Source organism: Schistocerca gregaria, chromosome 4 (genome assembly GCF_023897955.1).
Source record: "Schistocerca gregaria isolate iqSchGreg1 chromosome 4, iqSchGreg1.2, whole genome shotgun sequence".
In the NCBI taxonomy this organism is placed as follows: domain Eukaryota; kingdom Metazoa; phylum Arthropoda; class Insecta; order Orthoptera; family Acrididae; genus Schistocerca; species Schistocerca gregaria.
The window spans coordinates 769,578,027-769,595,512 of record NC_064923.1 but is presented as its reverse complement, the minus strand read 5'-3'; the positions used below and the strand labels follow the sequence as shown (position 1 = coordinate 769,595,512).

At 40.3% G+C, this 17,486-nt stretch overlaps 1 protein-coding gene across 5 annotated transcripts in view; it reads left to right on the top strand.

Moving 5' to 3' along the window:
• Window positions 1–17,486, top strand: part of LOC126366014 (uncharacterized) — a 143,258-nt gene that overhangs the window by 61,858 nt on the left and 63,914 nt on the right. For all 5 annotated transcript variants that reach the window (XM_050008867.1, XM_050008868.1, XM_050008871.1 and 2 more), the window contains 2 exons: window positions 2,390–2,558; window positions 6,491–6,753. In XM_050008867.1, the coding sequence (XP_049864824.1) occupies window positions 2,390–2,558; window positions 6,491–6,753 (432 nt within the window). The remainder of the gene's footprint in view (window positions 1–2,389; window positions 2,559–6,490; window positions 6,754–17,486) is intronic.

Below are 17,486 nucleotides of genomic sequence, written 5' to 3'. Positions count from 1 at the left end.
GAGAAAGACAGAGGAAAACCACATTACTAAGATGGCTTCCCTAATTCACTGAAATGGAAATGGGTTCATGACACATGTGAAAGCACTACATCTATTAGCTCTGGGTAGACTAATGTGTCTCTATCTTCAGGAGCCACATTTTAAATACTCTTATGCTCCTGAGCTACATGGGTACATTTTCCATAAAAAGGAGGACCTTAATGGAGAGAAAGCTAAAGGACTAGTGGCAATGTTCATAAACAATGCATATTACTCCTCGCATCTCTCCCTCACAACTGGTCTGCAAACAATCGCTGTATCAGGGCATGTGCATCACTGGTTGACAATATATTCAGTCTACTTGCCTGCCATGAGGTGATAGATGAAGAGGCTCTCTGCGACTCTTTACTCAGCTGCCACCACCATCTCTCCGTCCGCTGTGGTGATTGTAATGCAAACAGTGCTTCAGGCCTCTGCAACCACTTGCTCCAGCAGTAGAGCAATTGAGACTGCTTTCAGTCTCTCAGTATGCTATCTGGCCCTTGCAAATGCCACGCAGTGTGGGAAGTGGTAAATGACTTGTATTCAGGTGATCACTTCCTCGTCTGGATTCACCTGCTTGACAGAATGTTGCCTGATAGAAAGCTGTTGTGATGGGTGTTCAGTGGGCCAGCCTGGACACTTTACAGCCAGGGGGATCCAAGACAGCATCTCAGTGGATCATATTACCCAAATTATCCACTACATTGCTGAAGAAGCATCCATCCATTGAAAGGTACACTGTCGGTGTCATCCCGCCCGGTGAGTCTCACCTGATCTTGGGTTCTGGGTGACTTTCCCAAACTCTACTCCTTTTCCTAAAGCTCTCCAGTTCCTCTCCCTTCACCCCTCTTCCTTCCCCTTCAATCCTTCTGCTGGAAGAAGCAGGCACTGGCTCTGAAAGCTTGCATAAGCAAAACACATTTTTTTTTTTTTTTAATGTGTGATCTCCTTCTGCCACTTGGTGATTAGATTTTTCATCTATCCAATTAAATTAAATTAAATTATAAGAATTGTTCCTCTCTGTAAGAGGACCCCCAGAGTGTGATGTCTGTGGCTTGAAAATCACTTGTGTGGCATACTCTTAAGAGATCTGCCCTCTGTTTTAGCTAATGATGAGACAAGTGTGATAAAGCTGTTAAAGTTGTGTGAGATGTGTGTCCTGTGGTCCACTGTATGGAAGGTGCTTGGAACCACTCTCAAATGGTATCGTACAAGATCCATATCACACAGCAGCTTCCACTACAGGACACACAAAGATGTGTTGACTTCACCCTCCACTTTCTCACAAGGATTGAAGTTGACAATGGCTGGCCCTGGACCATCCTATGGACAGACAAAGTTCATTTTTCTCTGATAGGTGACGTGAACACACAGAATTGCCGAGTGTGGGGATCTTCATCTCCAGTCGCTGTGCATGAAGTTCCTCTGTACGGTGAACATGTCACTGTATGGTGTGGCTTAACGGCTACGTTCATCATTGGCCTATTCTTTTTTGGACAGGTTGGCACTCAAGAACCAAAGAAGTGCAGTGTGACTGGCCAGCATTACTGCAATATGCTTCACAAGCATGTCGTACCCGCCCTGTAGAAGAGAAACACATTGAACTCAACAGTTTTCACTCAGGATGGGGTCCCACCGCACATCACTCGTGTCACCTGCTTCTCCGAAACACATTTGGAAACGATTGAGTTATCAGCCAATCATTTCCATATACTTGGCTGGCACAATCACCTGACCTCACTCCCTGTGATTTTTGGTTAGAGGCTACCTGAAGGACAGGGTTCACCTGGGAAACATTCACACATGTGCTGATGCGAAGTGTGTCGTACCAAGAGAGGTAGCCAGCATACCTACAGACATGCTTCGTTCTGCTGTGCAGAATGCATTTCTGCGTTTTCAGACTTCTGAACACTGATAGGTGCCATATTGAGCCCCTTGTGTAGCAGTAATGGTATAGGTAGATAATGGTATGATGTACCGAGAAGTACATTAAAAGTGTTTCAATTGAATTGATTCTGCATTATTTCTCTTCCCCGTATCCTTGACATTAATGCTACCAAGTTTGGTACTTGTATGGTAATTAGTTTCCACGTTATAGCATGTTGAATAGGGAAAAATTGATACTAACTACCCAGTATATATTACTGATTGTAATTTTGTAAAGCACAGTGAAGTTACCTGAGCTTACAGTTACATTAGTCACAGAACCATATATTTTTCATTAAAAACTGTGTAATTAAGGTAATTAATTTTAGAAAATATACTTTTGTAAGTATTTATATTCGGAAGGTTTAGTTTTTTCTTGTCCTGTTCCAGTTACTAAAAGGAGGAGAATGTAGCCATGTCATGTCTTTTTTTTTTCCCCCAGAAAGTTCAAGTACAGAGCAGTCGCATGATTTTCCAAATAGTTCTGCTTCATCTTCGGAAGACACAACTTCTTCTGTGCAGCAATTGAATTATGATGATGATACTGTGCAACAGCGGGCGTGCACCACATCGCTATACATCACTCAATCAGAGCCGCCAGTTTACTCAAGGTTTGTTTCATTTCCTGAAAAAAATATGTTGTTTGTTGAAACCTGAGCTCTACTATTTAATATAAAACTTTAATTGGGAATGTCAGCTAACTATTCAGACATTGACTATGGAAATATACTTTCATTGATAGATAGTACTTGAAAGAGAGAAACACATGTAAGCCATGATGTTTTTAGATAAGGGATAGTTATTTTAGATGTCATAATTTAGAACTTTTGTGTTATTAGGTAATTACATATAATGCAGGTTAGCCTGAGTAATGACTTCACTTATGGTGAACGAAGGCACATTCTCAGAATTATTTTGTTACAGCTGCTCAATGAAATTGTTTTTCCTGTTATGCTTCAAAACTATACAGTGAACAGAGTGGTCTCATGGCTGTGTCATACAGCACCATCTGCCCCTTATATCTGTTATAGACACAATACTATTCATAATTGACAAAGCTACAGTAAATGCACCAGCAGTCATCTTTACTCTATAAAATGCAGCAAATTTGAGTGTGAGACAACTGCAGCTTTTTAATCATTATTCATTTTATTTAAGCATATTGCAAAAGCTCATCAAGTCAGTCATAGGCTATTGTTTGAACCAAACAAATCTTTCTTGATTATGGTGAATTTAGTGATCTAAGGAAAATACCTTCTATGTTCAAAGCATAGATAACTTCAAAATTTCTGCCCAAGTTTCTGTATATGCAAGCTGGCTTTTTGCTTCTCCCTTCCTTTACTTCCCTTCTTCCAAAAAGAATTCCAGTTTTTCTGTTGTGGCCAACACTTTTTTATGTGTGTTCCCACTGCTCATGAATTTGTTCAAATGATTCGAAATGTTACACAATAAATAAAAACAGTTGAATAGTTTAACTAAAGTTGTTCCACAGCACTGTTGTTTTTCAAGGTTATCAAACACACTGTTAGCATGAAATGGGAAGGTTTCATGAATTGGAGCAGCACTTTGTTCAGTATGTAGGAAAGAGATACAGGGAAGGTGGGTTGTGGATGCTGATCTGGCAACCAATAGTGTCTCAGATGTAGTCTATCATTTAAAGATCAGACTAATTTGGTAGCCAAGATACCAGTGTGAGTTCATTATCATGAATCTCAAACTATTGTAGAATAGTTTTGGCCTTGTGACATAGACAATCATCGTGCTGAAACATTATATTGTTGGGGAAGACATCAAGCATGGAAGCACGTAGTCCCGATAACGTAAAAATGTTCATGTAATCCGTAGTTATTGTGGCCTCTGTGATTACTATCACAGATCCTATGAAAGCCCTGGAGGATGTCCACCTTACCATAGCATTCAACCCCCACTCTCCCCCACTGTCTCTGCAGTGCAATACATTTCACTTGGATGGCAGGGTATCCAGGCAGGACTATCAATCTGGTGTAATAAGATACTTGATTCATGTGACCAAGTGACACATTTCATTGATGATCCCATGCCCAGTGCAGTCGTAATTGTAGATACTGTTAGATCAACATAGGGGTCGTGTGCTGCAGAGCCCCATGTCAATCAGTGTGCACCGATGATGTGCTCTGGAACATTTCTGTCTTCATCAGTATGTTACACAGTCATCAGATTCACCGCAGATTGCTGTATATCGTGCATAACAGAGAGGGCAGGCCTGGAAACTCCACATTCTCTGATGATGTATGAATGCCCAACACTTTGGTGCCTACTCATGGTTTCACCACCTTTCAGCTACTTTTAAAGATGCTCTTGACAGTAGCACACGAACAGCCTATCAGCTTTGCCGTTTCTGAGATGCTCGTTCCCTTGTGCTGGGCCATAACAGTCTGCCTTTGGCAAAGTCACTTATGTTAGTGGATTTCCCCACTTGCAGCGTGTTTTGTTCCTAGAATGGTTCCCTGTTCATCTCCGCTCTGTTTATAAAGTTTCTTTACCGTGTCAAGTGCCTCCAATGCCACCAAGTTGCATTTAGCCTCACAGTGGGCAGTGATTATAATGTTTTTGCCCATCAGTGTACAATTAGTCTATAAAAACAGCATGACTGTTTGATAAGCACTTTGGACAATGCCAGTCAGACCCCTGTTTATTTTAGTATGCCGTCAAATGTTGCTGTGAATGCATAGGGCAGGCTGTTCCAGACAATATGCCTGCTAGTGGGCAGTCGCATGCCTGCAGGCGCGGGTGAGCGAGGCCGACCAGCAGCTGGGACAGGAGTAGTCAGGCAGCCAGGTGTACGAGGTTGTGCTGCACAGGCTGAAGATGTATGCGAGGGCGGCCAGGTGTGTCGCACATGCAGAATATATGCAGCTGGGTAGCCTGGAAAGCCAAGGGGTGCCCAGAAGCCCCTGTGACTTCCAAGGCAGTTGTTGGTGTAGAGCATTAGATTTTTTTCTGTAAGAAAAGGAGTGAATTACAAATGATTCAAAGCCAGATTGGTTAATGGTCATTTCCTGTAGGATCTTTCCGATAGTTCAGATTAAGAAATAGTACAAAGTATTGAAGAGATTTGTTATTATGAGAAGTGAAAGTATTCTAAGTTGTTGTAAGGTCTCTGAATATACCTCCTTTTAATTTGATTACTTTCATACCCATCTTTGTATTAGTTACTTCAAATAAATCATTTGAGATCCACAGCTCCTTCCTGTTTTAAAACATGCATGTTCTGGGGTCAGGAATGGGCTAGCCTGTGCAAAATTATTTTCTTCAATATCAGTAAAAGTGTTGAAATAAGGAAATCAGCAAACAGGGTTTTGGATTGCTTGGCTATTTTACAGGTTTTAATGTGTCTATAACCTTATCTCTTCTCCATATTTTGCTTTCTTGCTGGCTTGGACACAGTTATTCAACAACTGTAGTAACAAGGTCTCTCTAATGGGACAGAAAGTTTGATTTGGGCATATCGCAAGTGCCCAAGACCAGCTGTATTAACTTTATATTATTTCTCTAGATAGAGGTGTAATTCATTTAATTTCAAATACTTGGAAAAAATCTTCTTCACTTGACCATGTTGTTTTGTGGTTTCTTCCTTGTCTGCTTTGGTTCAAGAAATTGACTTGCCATTTAGTAAAAGTTGATTATGAATCTGACGTGCTTTAACTGAAATAGCCACTTCATTAAGTCTAGAGTGTGTGTTTGCCTATTCAGATTGTAAATTATTTTTGGTCCCAAAAACTGAGCATTGTATGATGTTTATATTTCATTGTTCGTACAGATTACAGTTGTAGGTTCTCACATTCTGTGAGAATTAATGAGCTGAATATACTATTTGAACAACTTTACTTCATAGCTAGGTTATCTTGCTCTCTATCGGTTGAAATGGAAAGCCTTAAGTTTGCTAGTGTTTTGTGCCTCGTCATAGTGCTGGTGTTTTAACAGTTCTCTTTGCTGTTCTGGCTACTGAATACATGTAGTAAATTAACGTGTCATACTGCCGACTTCTCACTTTGCTTGTTACTAAATGAGGAGTGAAGCAATTCCTGGCCTGTATTGCACGCTACCGAAAACTCTATGGAGCTGAAGGTTTATAATATGTTGAGTATCGTATGCCAATTTTACTATCATGCATACTCGGAATGAAACACAGAGCACAATTATAGTGCCAGTGGTGTGAGCAAGGCAGAGTTGGTTCTCCCATAATGTTCCTTTCTCACAGGCCGTCCGTACGTTGGACAAAACTTGCTCAGTCCACCTAATTTTCCTTATGTTTTTTGTCATGTAATGTGGTTGTTTAACAACATATGTAGTTTCCTTTTTTTCTTCCACCCCCCCTCCCCCACAGTAGAGCGAAATGCGTAAGTCATCACCTTTCAGTGGCTTACTAATAGTTAAAATACGAGGTTTTTACCTAATAATGCAATAAAAATATTTTTGTTTTGTTTTTGAAATGCAAGATTTTCATTCTAAGCATACAATATTTTGTATTGTCTTTGTTCTTTTCTGTTCTTGATTGTTTCAGGTCTCGTCATGTTCTTTGTCGTACATCATCTGTTCCTGATTCAAGTTCTTTGAATGCATTAGCTCGTTCTCCAGTAGCACTACGAAGTCCAGCAAGAGATGCTCATAATTCCGTCACAGATACAGATGATAATGTGACAGTTGTCCATGTCAACTCTGACCAAGTTCCACTGTCGGCAGGTTACCACCCAGCAGCCATCTTTGACTTTAGCACAGCTGCAACACAGATGAGTGCCAACCAGACTGAATGTGACAATGCTGCTGGTGAGCTTTTCTTAGATGTAAAACAATGTTGTATTATGTGCATGTCTGGAATTACAGTGTGTCTCATAAGTTCCTAGATGACATTTCTCCAGCCTTCTCTTTACCTCATCAACCCTTATTCCTTCCAAAATACAACACCAAGAAACATTTAGTGACCTCAACACATAGGACTCCCCACACCTATTCATTGGCAATGTAGTGAAGTACCATCTATGTCTACATCTATGCTCTGCAAACCACTGTGTAGTGCACGGCAAAGGGTATGTCCCATTGTGCCATTTGTTATGTCTTTTTCCTGTTCCCTTCATCTATAGAGCGAGGGAAGAGGGATTGCTTATACACAGAGTGTGCGCTGTAATTAATCTAATCTCGTCCTCACAATCCCCATGACAGCAATGCATAGGATTAATCACTTGAAGTGGTTCTGAAAACTTTTTAAGCGGTGGGCTTCCACAGCATATTATACTTCCATATTCAAGCATCTATCAGCATGCAACTGAAAATTTGCAGTCATTACATTTCATGTCCTTACAAATTGGTATCCCCAGGTATTTGTATTATCTATCATAAAAGATTCAAGTTTGCCAAGATTGCTAGCAATTCCTTTTATTACTACGGCCGGTTTTGACAGGTCTGCACTGTCATTATTGGATCTTGTAACATTATTAGATGTACATGCTCGTTAGAACACTGAAAGCCACATAGTGATGTTGTGTCAAATTGTAATAAAAATGACAGGGCTCATCAGCATGTAACAAATAAAATAAAACACAATTAAAACATACAAGATGTTGTGCTGATGTCCCAGCATTATCTAATCGCTTACACCACAGCGGCGATCATTGTACACTGGGACAGCAGCAAAGCATATTGTATGTTTTAATTGTGTGTTATTTACCACATGCTGATGTTCCCAGCCACTTTTATTACAATTTGATACAACATCTCTATGTGACTTCCAGTGTTCTAAGAAGCATGTATATCTGATAGCATTGCAAGATCCGATTATGACAGCGTAGGTATGTCGAAACTGGTCATAGAAATGAAAATAATTGCTAATGATCTTGGCAACCTTGGTTCTTCAAGAATAAAATAACTTTCAGATTGCTCCCAACCACTGATGCAATGTCGAACTAATATAGTATTTATGTGAGCTGACCAATTTTCAAATTTTACTTTGCTGTCTGTCAGTCATTTTATATCACTGCACAAGTGATCAAAAACTTTTGTTGTAGCGTTGTGGTAAGTACAACTTTAATGTGGTGTAATGAATGTATTTTTTTCTTCTGGTGTTGTAATTACACTAGACACTCACTAACCCGGCCATTCCTGGAACATATGGGTGCTGGATTAGCAGAAGTGCTGTATTATTGAGTGTGCGAAATTTATTTTATTCATTTATTTTGAAAACATGAGGGATATAGTGTACTGTACTTCATCATACCGAAGGGTACAATTTTAAAACATAGAGGATAAACTTTATTAAATCCAAAAATACATTAATTTTCAAAGAAAACTTAGTCCTTGAGTGTATACTGTACATAATTATACAGTCATATCAGTCACTATGAAAGATGTTCCTAATTTTTAATTGTCACAATGATTATACGCAATGGTGGCATGCTTTATCACGTAACCGCTTTACAAGCATTATGTCGGTACTGCATTTATCTGATTGTTGCATAATGTACTCCAGGAAGACCTCGGCAGCTTCAGCACCAGCAGTATGAGGAATCTTTATGCTCTCTCCTCCTGTGCCCTCTTCTTCATCACTTTCATCATTACTTTCTTGCACACTTTTGATTATTTCTTCTTCTGTTAAAGTTTGATCCATATCACAGTTTTCCTCATTCAGCCACTTAGTAACATCTTCATCTTCAATTTCTTCTCCTCCTAGAAGGTTGTGGAACCTGTCAGTGTACAAAGTAATTCATAATTCTGAATTGATTGGCTCATCGCTGCCACTCACTACTGGATCCAACTCGGTGTCAATGGATGGCCACAATTTTCTCCAGCTCTTCATTATGGTAGCACTCTCCACTTTATCCCATGCTTCGGCTGCTGCCTTCAGCATAGTCTCAATAGAGTAGTTTTCACTTTCGTTCAGCAAGGAGACGAGGTGAATTTCGATAATGACGTTTAATTGATTCCAAAATTCCCTGGTCCATGGGATGAATTAGAGTTGTCACATTGGGTGAGTGCTTGCACATGTATACCATCGGACTTTAGAGAAACATCTGAAGGGTGACTGGGAGCATTGTCAATCATAAGGATAGCTTTCAGTGGAAGCTTTTTCTTCTTTAGCTCTTTTCTCACTGTTGGTACAAACATTTCATGGAACCACCGAGAGAATATTTGTCTGTCCATGCTTTCTTCTGAGCACAATACTGCACTGATAGAGTATTTATGTCAGTGTGTTGAAAACAACGTGGATGATGGGATTTTCCAATCACCATAAGCAGCAGTTTATGACTCCCATTTGCATTACAACACGCCATGAATGTTATGCGCTGTTTCCGTATTTGTAACCTCAAGCTTCCTTCTTGTTCTTGGCAGCTAATGTTTTTGAAGGAATCATCTTGTAGAGAGTTCTGTTTAATGAACATTATACAAGGCATCAGCAGTAAAATCTTCTTTTTCTCTTATATTTCGTATCTTGCTTACAAACTCATCAGCACACTTATCATTAACTGAGCGACTTTCCCCGGTGACTATCAGCTGCCGAATGCTATTTTGTTTTTTCCAGTTTGATAGCCATCCTTCGCTTGCTTCAAACAAGTTACTACTGCCAGGTTGTTTGTTAAATGCAGATGCTTTTTCCTTTCTAATCAGGCCACTGACTGGAATTCCTTTACTGCATTGTTGTATGAACCATCTATAAACAGCTATATACAGTTCTTCATTCTCACTCTTTTGCATAATCTTCCATTTTCCCAACTCACTATCCATTTGTGTTGAGTACCGTTGAATGACATCTTCTTTCTTTTTGATGTCATAAATAGTTGCTCGTCCAACACTGAACTCGGCAGCAATAGGTTTCTGTGAAGAACCTCTGTTTAACTCATCTAAAATTTCGAGTTTCTCCTTGAGGGCTAGCATAACGTGTTACCTTTTAGAAGACATGATTCTGAACTGTAAAGAAAGTTACAATTTCAAATACAGTAAAAAAGCATTGTTTAACTAAGAATTGTTGCAGTTGATAATTTATTGTGCATGTGTTTTTGGATGTGCACAGGATTACTGAGAGGCCGGACTACTGAGGGCTGAATTAGTGACAGTGTAGTGTATGAAAACTTCTTGAGGAAATAAATAACCTGTGAAGCCTTCTTCAGACTGCCTAACTCCTTAAACAAATGCCTGCAAAATGATCAGGTGTGAGCACTGCATTTTTGTCTTTAGTGAAATTTGCAGTATTACTGTTCTGAATATTTTAGTGAGTATCCAATCTTTTCATCACTTGGAAATCTTGTTAAGATACAACTGATAATTTGTACAGGTTTTTTCGGACATTATTTCGTTATAGACAACTTCATTATCTGTGAAAAATCTGAAATTACAATTAATATTGCCTGCATTAATACACAATATGAACAAGTGTCTTAACACACTTCCCTGGGACACAGCTAAAGTTATTTCTACATGTGCTGGTGTCTCTCCATCCAAGATTACATGCTGTGTCCTCCCCACCAAGAAGTCCTCAATCCAGTCATAGTGTTCTTAATACCCCATATTGTTGTACTTTCAATAATAAGCATATTTGATGCAGATTCTGATAGGTATTCCAGCAGGCCCTCAAGATTTGTTCTATTTTGATGGTTTTCAGCAGTTTCTCAACACTGAAACTTCCTGGCAGATTAAAACTGTGTGCTGGACCGAGACTCGAACTTAGGACCTTTGCCTTTCACGGGCAAGTGCTCTACCAACTGAGCTACCCAAGCACGACTCACACCCTGTCCTCACAGCTTTACTTCTGCCAGTATTTCGTCTCCTACCTTCCAAACATTACAGAAGCTCTCCTGCGAACCTTGCAGAACTAGCACGCCTGAAAGAAAGGATATTGCGGAGACATGGCTTAGCCACAGCCTGGGGGATGTTTCCAGAATGAGATTTTCACTCTGCAGCAGAGTGTGCACTGATATGAGACTTTTTCTCTGCTTTTCTACCAGACATATCAGACCATCCTCGTAAATTTTCCCCAACATAATCTCACTGGTGTCAGTTTCAGGTTTAAACCAGTTTTCTGTGCCTAGTATTATGTGAATTTCACTGCATTTTTTTGATGCTTCATGCGAATGCTGTGGCAGTTAATCACTAGTATTTTAATACTTTCACCTTGGAGAAGGGTGGCATTTCTTTGAATCTTACACTGATACTTCCAGAGATCGTACATCTGTTATAATCTGGGCTGACAGGACAGTTGCCTGATCTAAAAAAAACTATTTGTGCACCCCACACACATTCAGCTGCCTTGGTAGCAGTCTCTGATGTGTAGTGCACACTTGACTTGTTTAAGGGGACCCTACAATTCTCAACCCAGTTGCACAAGTCTAGTAAGTTGCAGCCTAGCTTCTCACAGAATGTTTGCTGTCTCTGGTTCAATCCTCTTATTCAACTTAGACATATGGGCCATGGTCTATTCTGGGGAGAATGCTGCTGATTGTGAACTTTGTTGGAATTCCATTGGCAAGGTTGATATTCTCAACTTTCTCTGCCAGTCACTGGAATGATCCAGTATTAACTTCTGAGCCCAGATAACAGGCACTATTTGTCCCAATGTGCGCCACAATCTGTTGTTCAGTAGACAGGAAAACCAGTCCAAGTTGCAAATTTTTACTTTTTATTCATTTGATGACTAGGCGACGATTTGAAAATAGATCTCGGCCTGAAACTAGTCATCAAATGAATAGAAAGTAAAAATTTGCAACTGGGACTAGTTTTTTATTCTACTGATTAACAGAAGATGCTGACCCAAGCTACTCCGGCATGCTGGAACTTCACAAAATTTGTTGTTTTTGTGGACCCTGTTCCATTAGTGACTGCCGACAATGTCGAATGAGGCTCACAGGCATACACACCGAGTATACACGGCATTTCATCGTATATCCCATGGTGCCATTTCCCTAAGGGATATCATTATTTGGCATATGTTTGAATTGCCAACAATTAATAGACCCCTACCCTTTTCCATTGCCTCTTCTTAACATGAGACATAGTAAGTTTCCCAACAAGTGAAGTGAGTTTCAGTGGCTCAGTTTTATCAGTTGACAACACCTCTGATTTGTTGGTTCTCCCTGGTCCCAGTTTCCCCATGCCACTCACAGTGAAGTAAGCAAGTAGTGAAAAATCCTATGTTAATTCCTTACATAGCCAGGATGGAGGCAAGTGATGTAAAAATTTTGCATTAATTAAAAAAATTAATAGCCAAGGTCACAAGTAAAGAACATTATGCTATGACTTGTTTCTGTTGCTTATACAGCCACCTTCAGATTGGTTATAAAACGTATAGTGTTTGCTCATAAAATGAGATTGAGGCGGCACAGTGATCTATCATGTAAGAGATTGGTCTTGATAAAATAATGGCATATGCCACTGAGATAAAATATTATGTATTCAAAACCTATATTACAAGTTCACATTGACATACATTTAAATGCAATATCGTTACACAAACAACTTGTCAACCAAACTGTGTTATATACAGGAATGCTAGTTGATCTAATAGTATGTGGCCCATTCAGATTTGTAAGTAGATATGTGTTAGCTGAGATTTAGAGAGAGTGAGAGAGAGTGTGAGTTTCTCCTTCCCCCCCACCCATCCTCACATCTACTACACAACACTGGAGCCCACCTGGTTTGCCACCAGTGAATTACCAGTTCCCCACTGAAAAGCAGTCTCAATGTTGCGTCATCCACCTTACTCATTATGTTTGTCACCTTTGTATTATTTTTTCTTGCCAAAACTTAAAATACACCTGAAGCGTTCAGGATGTGACTCAACTTAAGATATCACCAGAAGACAGTGATCAGCAAATCAGAAAAATGCTTTCCCTTAGGCCTTCAGGTGATTGAAAACTTTTGCTGAGCAATTTATAGTGCCAAATATATCCCATTTTGAGCAAATAAACAGTTGAAACTATTACACCTCTGAGTTAATGTCATTGTTATGGTATGGGAACTTATGGGCCACAAAGTGTGCAAATGTTATATTTATTTTGACTATAGTCAGAAACATTTATGAACTATATATCATTTTGACACAGAATGAACTAGGAGAGAGAGAGAGAGAGAGAGAGAGAGAGAGAGAGAGAGAGAGAGAGAGAGTATCGTTCCCAGAACCGATCGCGGTCCTCTGGTTTGGAGCTGAGTGGAAGGCCTAAACCAGAGGCTCAGACGATTCTGCGGAGAGCTGGGGTGCAAATTTCTCGACCTCTGCTATCGGATGGAGAAATGTAGGGTCCCCCTGAATAGGTCAGGCGTGCACTACATGCCGGAAGCGGTTACAAGGGTAGCGGAGTACGTGTGGAGTGCACATGGGGGTTTTTTAGGTTAGAGAATTCCCTCCCTAGGCCCGACAAAACACCTCCTGAGACGCGGCAAGGTAGGAGTAGGCAAAATGCAACAGGGAATAACAATATTAATATGCTAATAGTAAACTGCAGGAGCGTCTATAGAAAGGTCCCAGAACTGCTCTCGTAAAATAAATGGTCACAATGCCCATATAGTACTAGGGACAGAAAGTTGGCTGAAACTAGATGTAAACAGTAATGAAATCCTGAACTCAGATTGGAATATATACCGCAGAGACAGGCTGGACAGTGAAGGGGGAGGCGTATTTCTAGCGGTAAGAAGTGCAATAGTATCAAAGGAAATTCACGGAGATCCGAATTGTGAAATGATTTGGGTTAAGGTCACGGTTAAAGCAGGCTCAGACATGGTAATTGGATGTCTCTATAGGCCCCCGGGTTCAGCAGCTGTTGTGGCTGAGCACCTGAAGAATAATTTGGAAAATATTTCGAGTAGATTTCCCCACCATGTTATAGTTCTGGGGGGATTTAATTTGCCGGATATAGACTGGGAGACTCAAACATTCATAATGGGTGGCAGGGAAAAGAATCCAGTGAAATTTTTTTTTAAGTGCTTTATCTGAAAACTACCTTGAGCAGTTAAACAGAGAACCGACTCGTGGCGATAACGTATTAGACCTTCTGGTGACAAACAGACCCGAACTATTTGAATCAGTTAATGCAGAACAGGGAATCAGCGATCATAAAGTGGTTACTGCATCGGTGATTTTAGTCGTAAATAGAAATATTAAAAAAGGTTGGAAGATTTTTCTGTTTAGCAAAAGTTACAAAAAGCAGATTTCAGAGTACTTGATGGCTCAACACAAAAGTTTTGTCTCGAGTACAGATAGTGTTGAGGATCAGTGGACAAAGTTCAAAACCATTGTACAATAAGCATTAGATGAGTATGTGCCAAGCAAGATCGTAAGAGATGGAAAAGAGCCACCGTGGTACAACAACCGAGTTAGAAAACTGCTGTGGAAGCAAAGGGAACTTCACAGCAAACATAAACATAGCCAAAGCCTTGCAGACAAACAAAAATTATGTGAAGCGAAATGTAGTGTGAGGAGGGCTATGTGAGAGGCGTTCAATGAATTCGAAAAAAGTTCTATGTACTGACTTGGCAGAAAATCCTAAGAAATTTTGGTCCTATGTCAAAGCGGTAGGTGGATCAAAACAAAATGTCCAGACACACTGTGACCAAAATGGTACTGAAACAGAGGATGACAGACTAAAGGCCGAAATACTAAATGTCTTCTTCCAAAGCTGTTTCACAGAGGAAGACTGCACTGTAGTTCCTTCTCTAGATTGTTGCACAGATGACAAAATGGTAGATATCGAAATAGACGACAGAGGGATAGAGAAACAATTAAAATCGCTCAAAACAGAAAAGGCCGCTGGACTTGATGGGATACAAGTTCGATTTTACACGGAGTACGCGAAGAAACTTGCCCCCTTCTTGCAGCGGTGTACCGTAGGTCTCTAGAAGAGCGAAGCGTTCCAAAGGATTGGAAAAGGGCACAGGTCATCCCCGTTTTCAAGAAGGGACGTCGAACAGGTGTGCAGAACTATAAACCTATATCTCTAACGTCGATCAGTTGTAGAATTTTGGAACACTTATTATGTTCGCGTATAATGACTTTTCTGGAGACTAGAAATCTACTCTGTAGGAATCAGCATGAGTTTTGAAAAAGACGGTCATGTGAAACCCATCTCGCGCTATTCGTCCACGAGACTCAGAGGGCCATAGACACGGGTTCACAGGTAGATGCCTTGTTTCTTGACTTCCGCAAGGCGTTTGACACAGTTCCCCACAGTCGTTTAATGAACAAAGTAAGAGCATACGGACTATCAGATCAATTGTGGGATTGGATTGAGGAGTTCCTAGATAACAGAACGCAGCATGTCATTCTCAATGGAGAGAAGTCTTCCGAAGTAAGAGTGATTTCAGGTGTGCCACAGGGGAGTGTCATAGGACGGTTGCTATTCACAATATACATAAATGACCTGGTGGATGACATCGGAAGTTCACTGAGGCTTTTTGCAGATGATGCTGTGGTGTATCGAGAGGTTGCAACAATGAAAAATTGTACTGAAATGCAGGAGGATCTGCAGCGAATAGACGCATAGTGCAGGGAATGGCAATTGAATCTCAATGTAGACAAGTGTAATGTGCTGCGAATACATAGAAAGATAGCTCCCTTATCATTCAGCTACAAAATAGCAGGTCAGCAACTGGAAGCAGTTAATTCCATAAATTATCTGGGAGTACGCATTAGGAGTGATTTAAAATGGAATGATCATATAAAGTTGATGCTTGGTAAAGCAGATGCCAGACTGAGATTCATTGGAAGAATCCTAAGGAAATGCAATCCGACAACAAAGGAAGTAGGTTACAGTACGCTTGTTCGCCCACTGCTTGAATACTGCTCAACAGTGTGGGATCCGTACCAGATAGGGTTGATAGAAGAGACAGAGAAGATACAACGGAGAGCAGCGCGCTTCGTTACAGGATCATTTAGTAATCGCGAAAGCGTTACTGAGATGATAGATAAACTCCAGTGGAAGACTCTGCAGGAGAGACGCTCAGTAGCTCGGTACGGGCTTTTGTTAAAGTTTCGAGAACATACCTTCACCGAAGAGTCAAGCAGTATATTGCTCCCTCCTACGTATATCTCGCAAAGAGACCATGAGGATATAATCAGAGAGATTAGAGCCCACACAGAAGCATACCGACAATCCTTCTTTCCACGTACAATACGAGACTGGAATAGAAGGGAGAACCGATAGAGGTACTCAGGGTACCCTCTGCCACACACCGTCAGGTGGCTTGCGGAGTATGGATGTAGATGTAGATGTAGATCTTTTTTGCGTGTGTTACACTTTAAGATATATCGCACAAATGTGCCAGTAAAATTTTTAATAACGACGTAAGAGTCTTATCTCGTGGTGTCGAAATTCTTCTAGATGGTTGTCCTCAAAGAGTTGAATTTTAATTGAGAGTCCAACATTCTGTTATTTAAGAAATTCATCGTATATTCTCGCATATAGTTCATCTTGTGTAAAAGGAAATTTACTTTGAAAGTAATGCTTTTCAAACCACCATCCACAATGTTTTTCTGTGACCTATTAGAAACTGATTCATTTCAGCAGTCGCCAGAGAGCGCTGGATAACAGTCACCACTGCTCTTGGGAGCTACGATGACACAGGATGCCTGTATGTTCGTACGTGTAAAACATTAAAAGATCTTGCACTATGTCACAAAAGAAACAAGACATCAGAGGCCACTTCAAGTTCATCGGAATTTTGTGAACCATACTAAAATGCATAATTGGGCTTGAAGTGCACATTCGTATGTCCAGATTCGGATGTAAATTTTCCTGAGTACAAGTACTGTATTATCTCATGTTTGATTCTTTATTGTGGCATATTGCCATGTGAGCTTGAAGATGGAAAATGTGCACATGAAATGCAGCGAACAGTTGAAACTAGCCAACAATGTGAAATTAAACATGTCATTTCAAATAAATTGACTACCTCAGCGCAAATGATTAATAAAAGCCAAATTTCTTTAGCAAAGCGACAAAAATAACTTCATTGTTCCGCAAGGTGGTTAATGCTTGACTGTCAGAAAGCTGGAAATAAAACCTGAAAATAATAATATATTTCAGGCTTCCGTAATTATGCGAACATATTGTAATTCATTTGATATCTCCCGGCCACAGAAATCCGTTTTGTTTTCATTTGATATGAGAGTAACAAATGAAAAGGAAACAGCAAAATCACTAAACGTAAACACAGGTCACGTGAAGACTACCCACCTCCCTACCACAACTCAGACTGCTCTGTGCAACAGCCCCAGACCTACGATACTTCTGAACCGGGGCAATACTTGATAGCGGTGCCCAGCCACACATCCGTTGTCAGAAGTGGGAGCGCGAACTACCCATATGTGACTCAACTGTGAGTGCACAAGAGCCCGCCCGCAGCTGCTCAAATGAATCTAATGTCAACAGCTGTCGCATCACACTCATTGGAGGCAATTTGTAATTATGAATCATTGCATAGTCTTTCTAAAGCCTTTGACATACTTTGCTGTTGGCAGACGCTTGTATGAGCACTATGTTTTGTTGTTGTATGTGGCAGATTTCCTTTGTGACTTAAGTTTT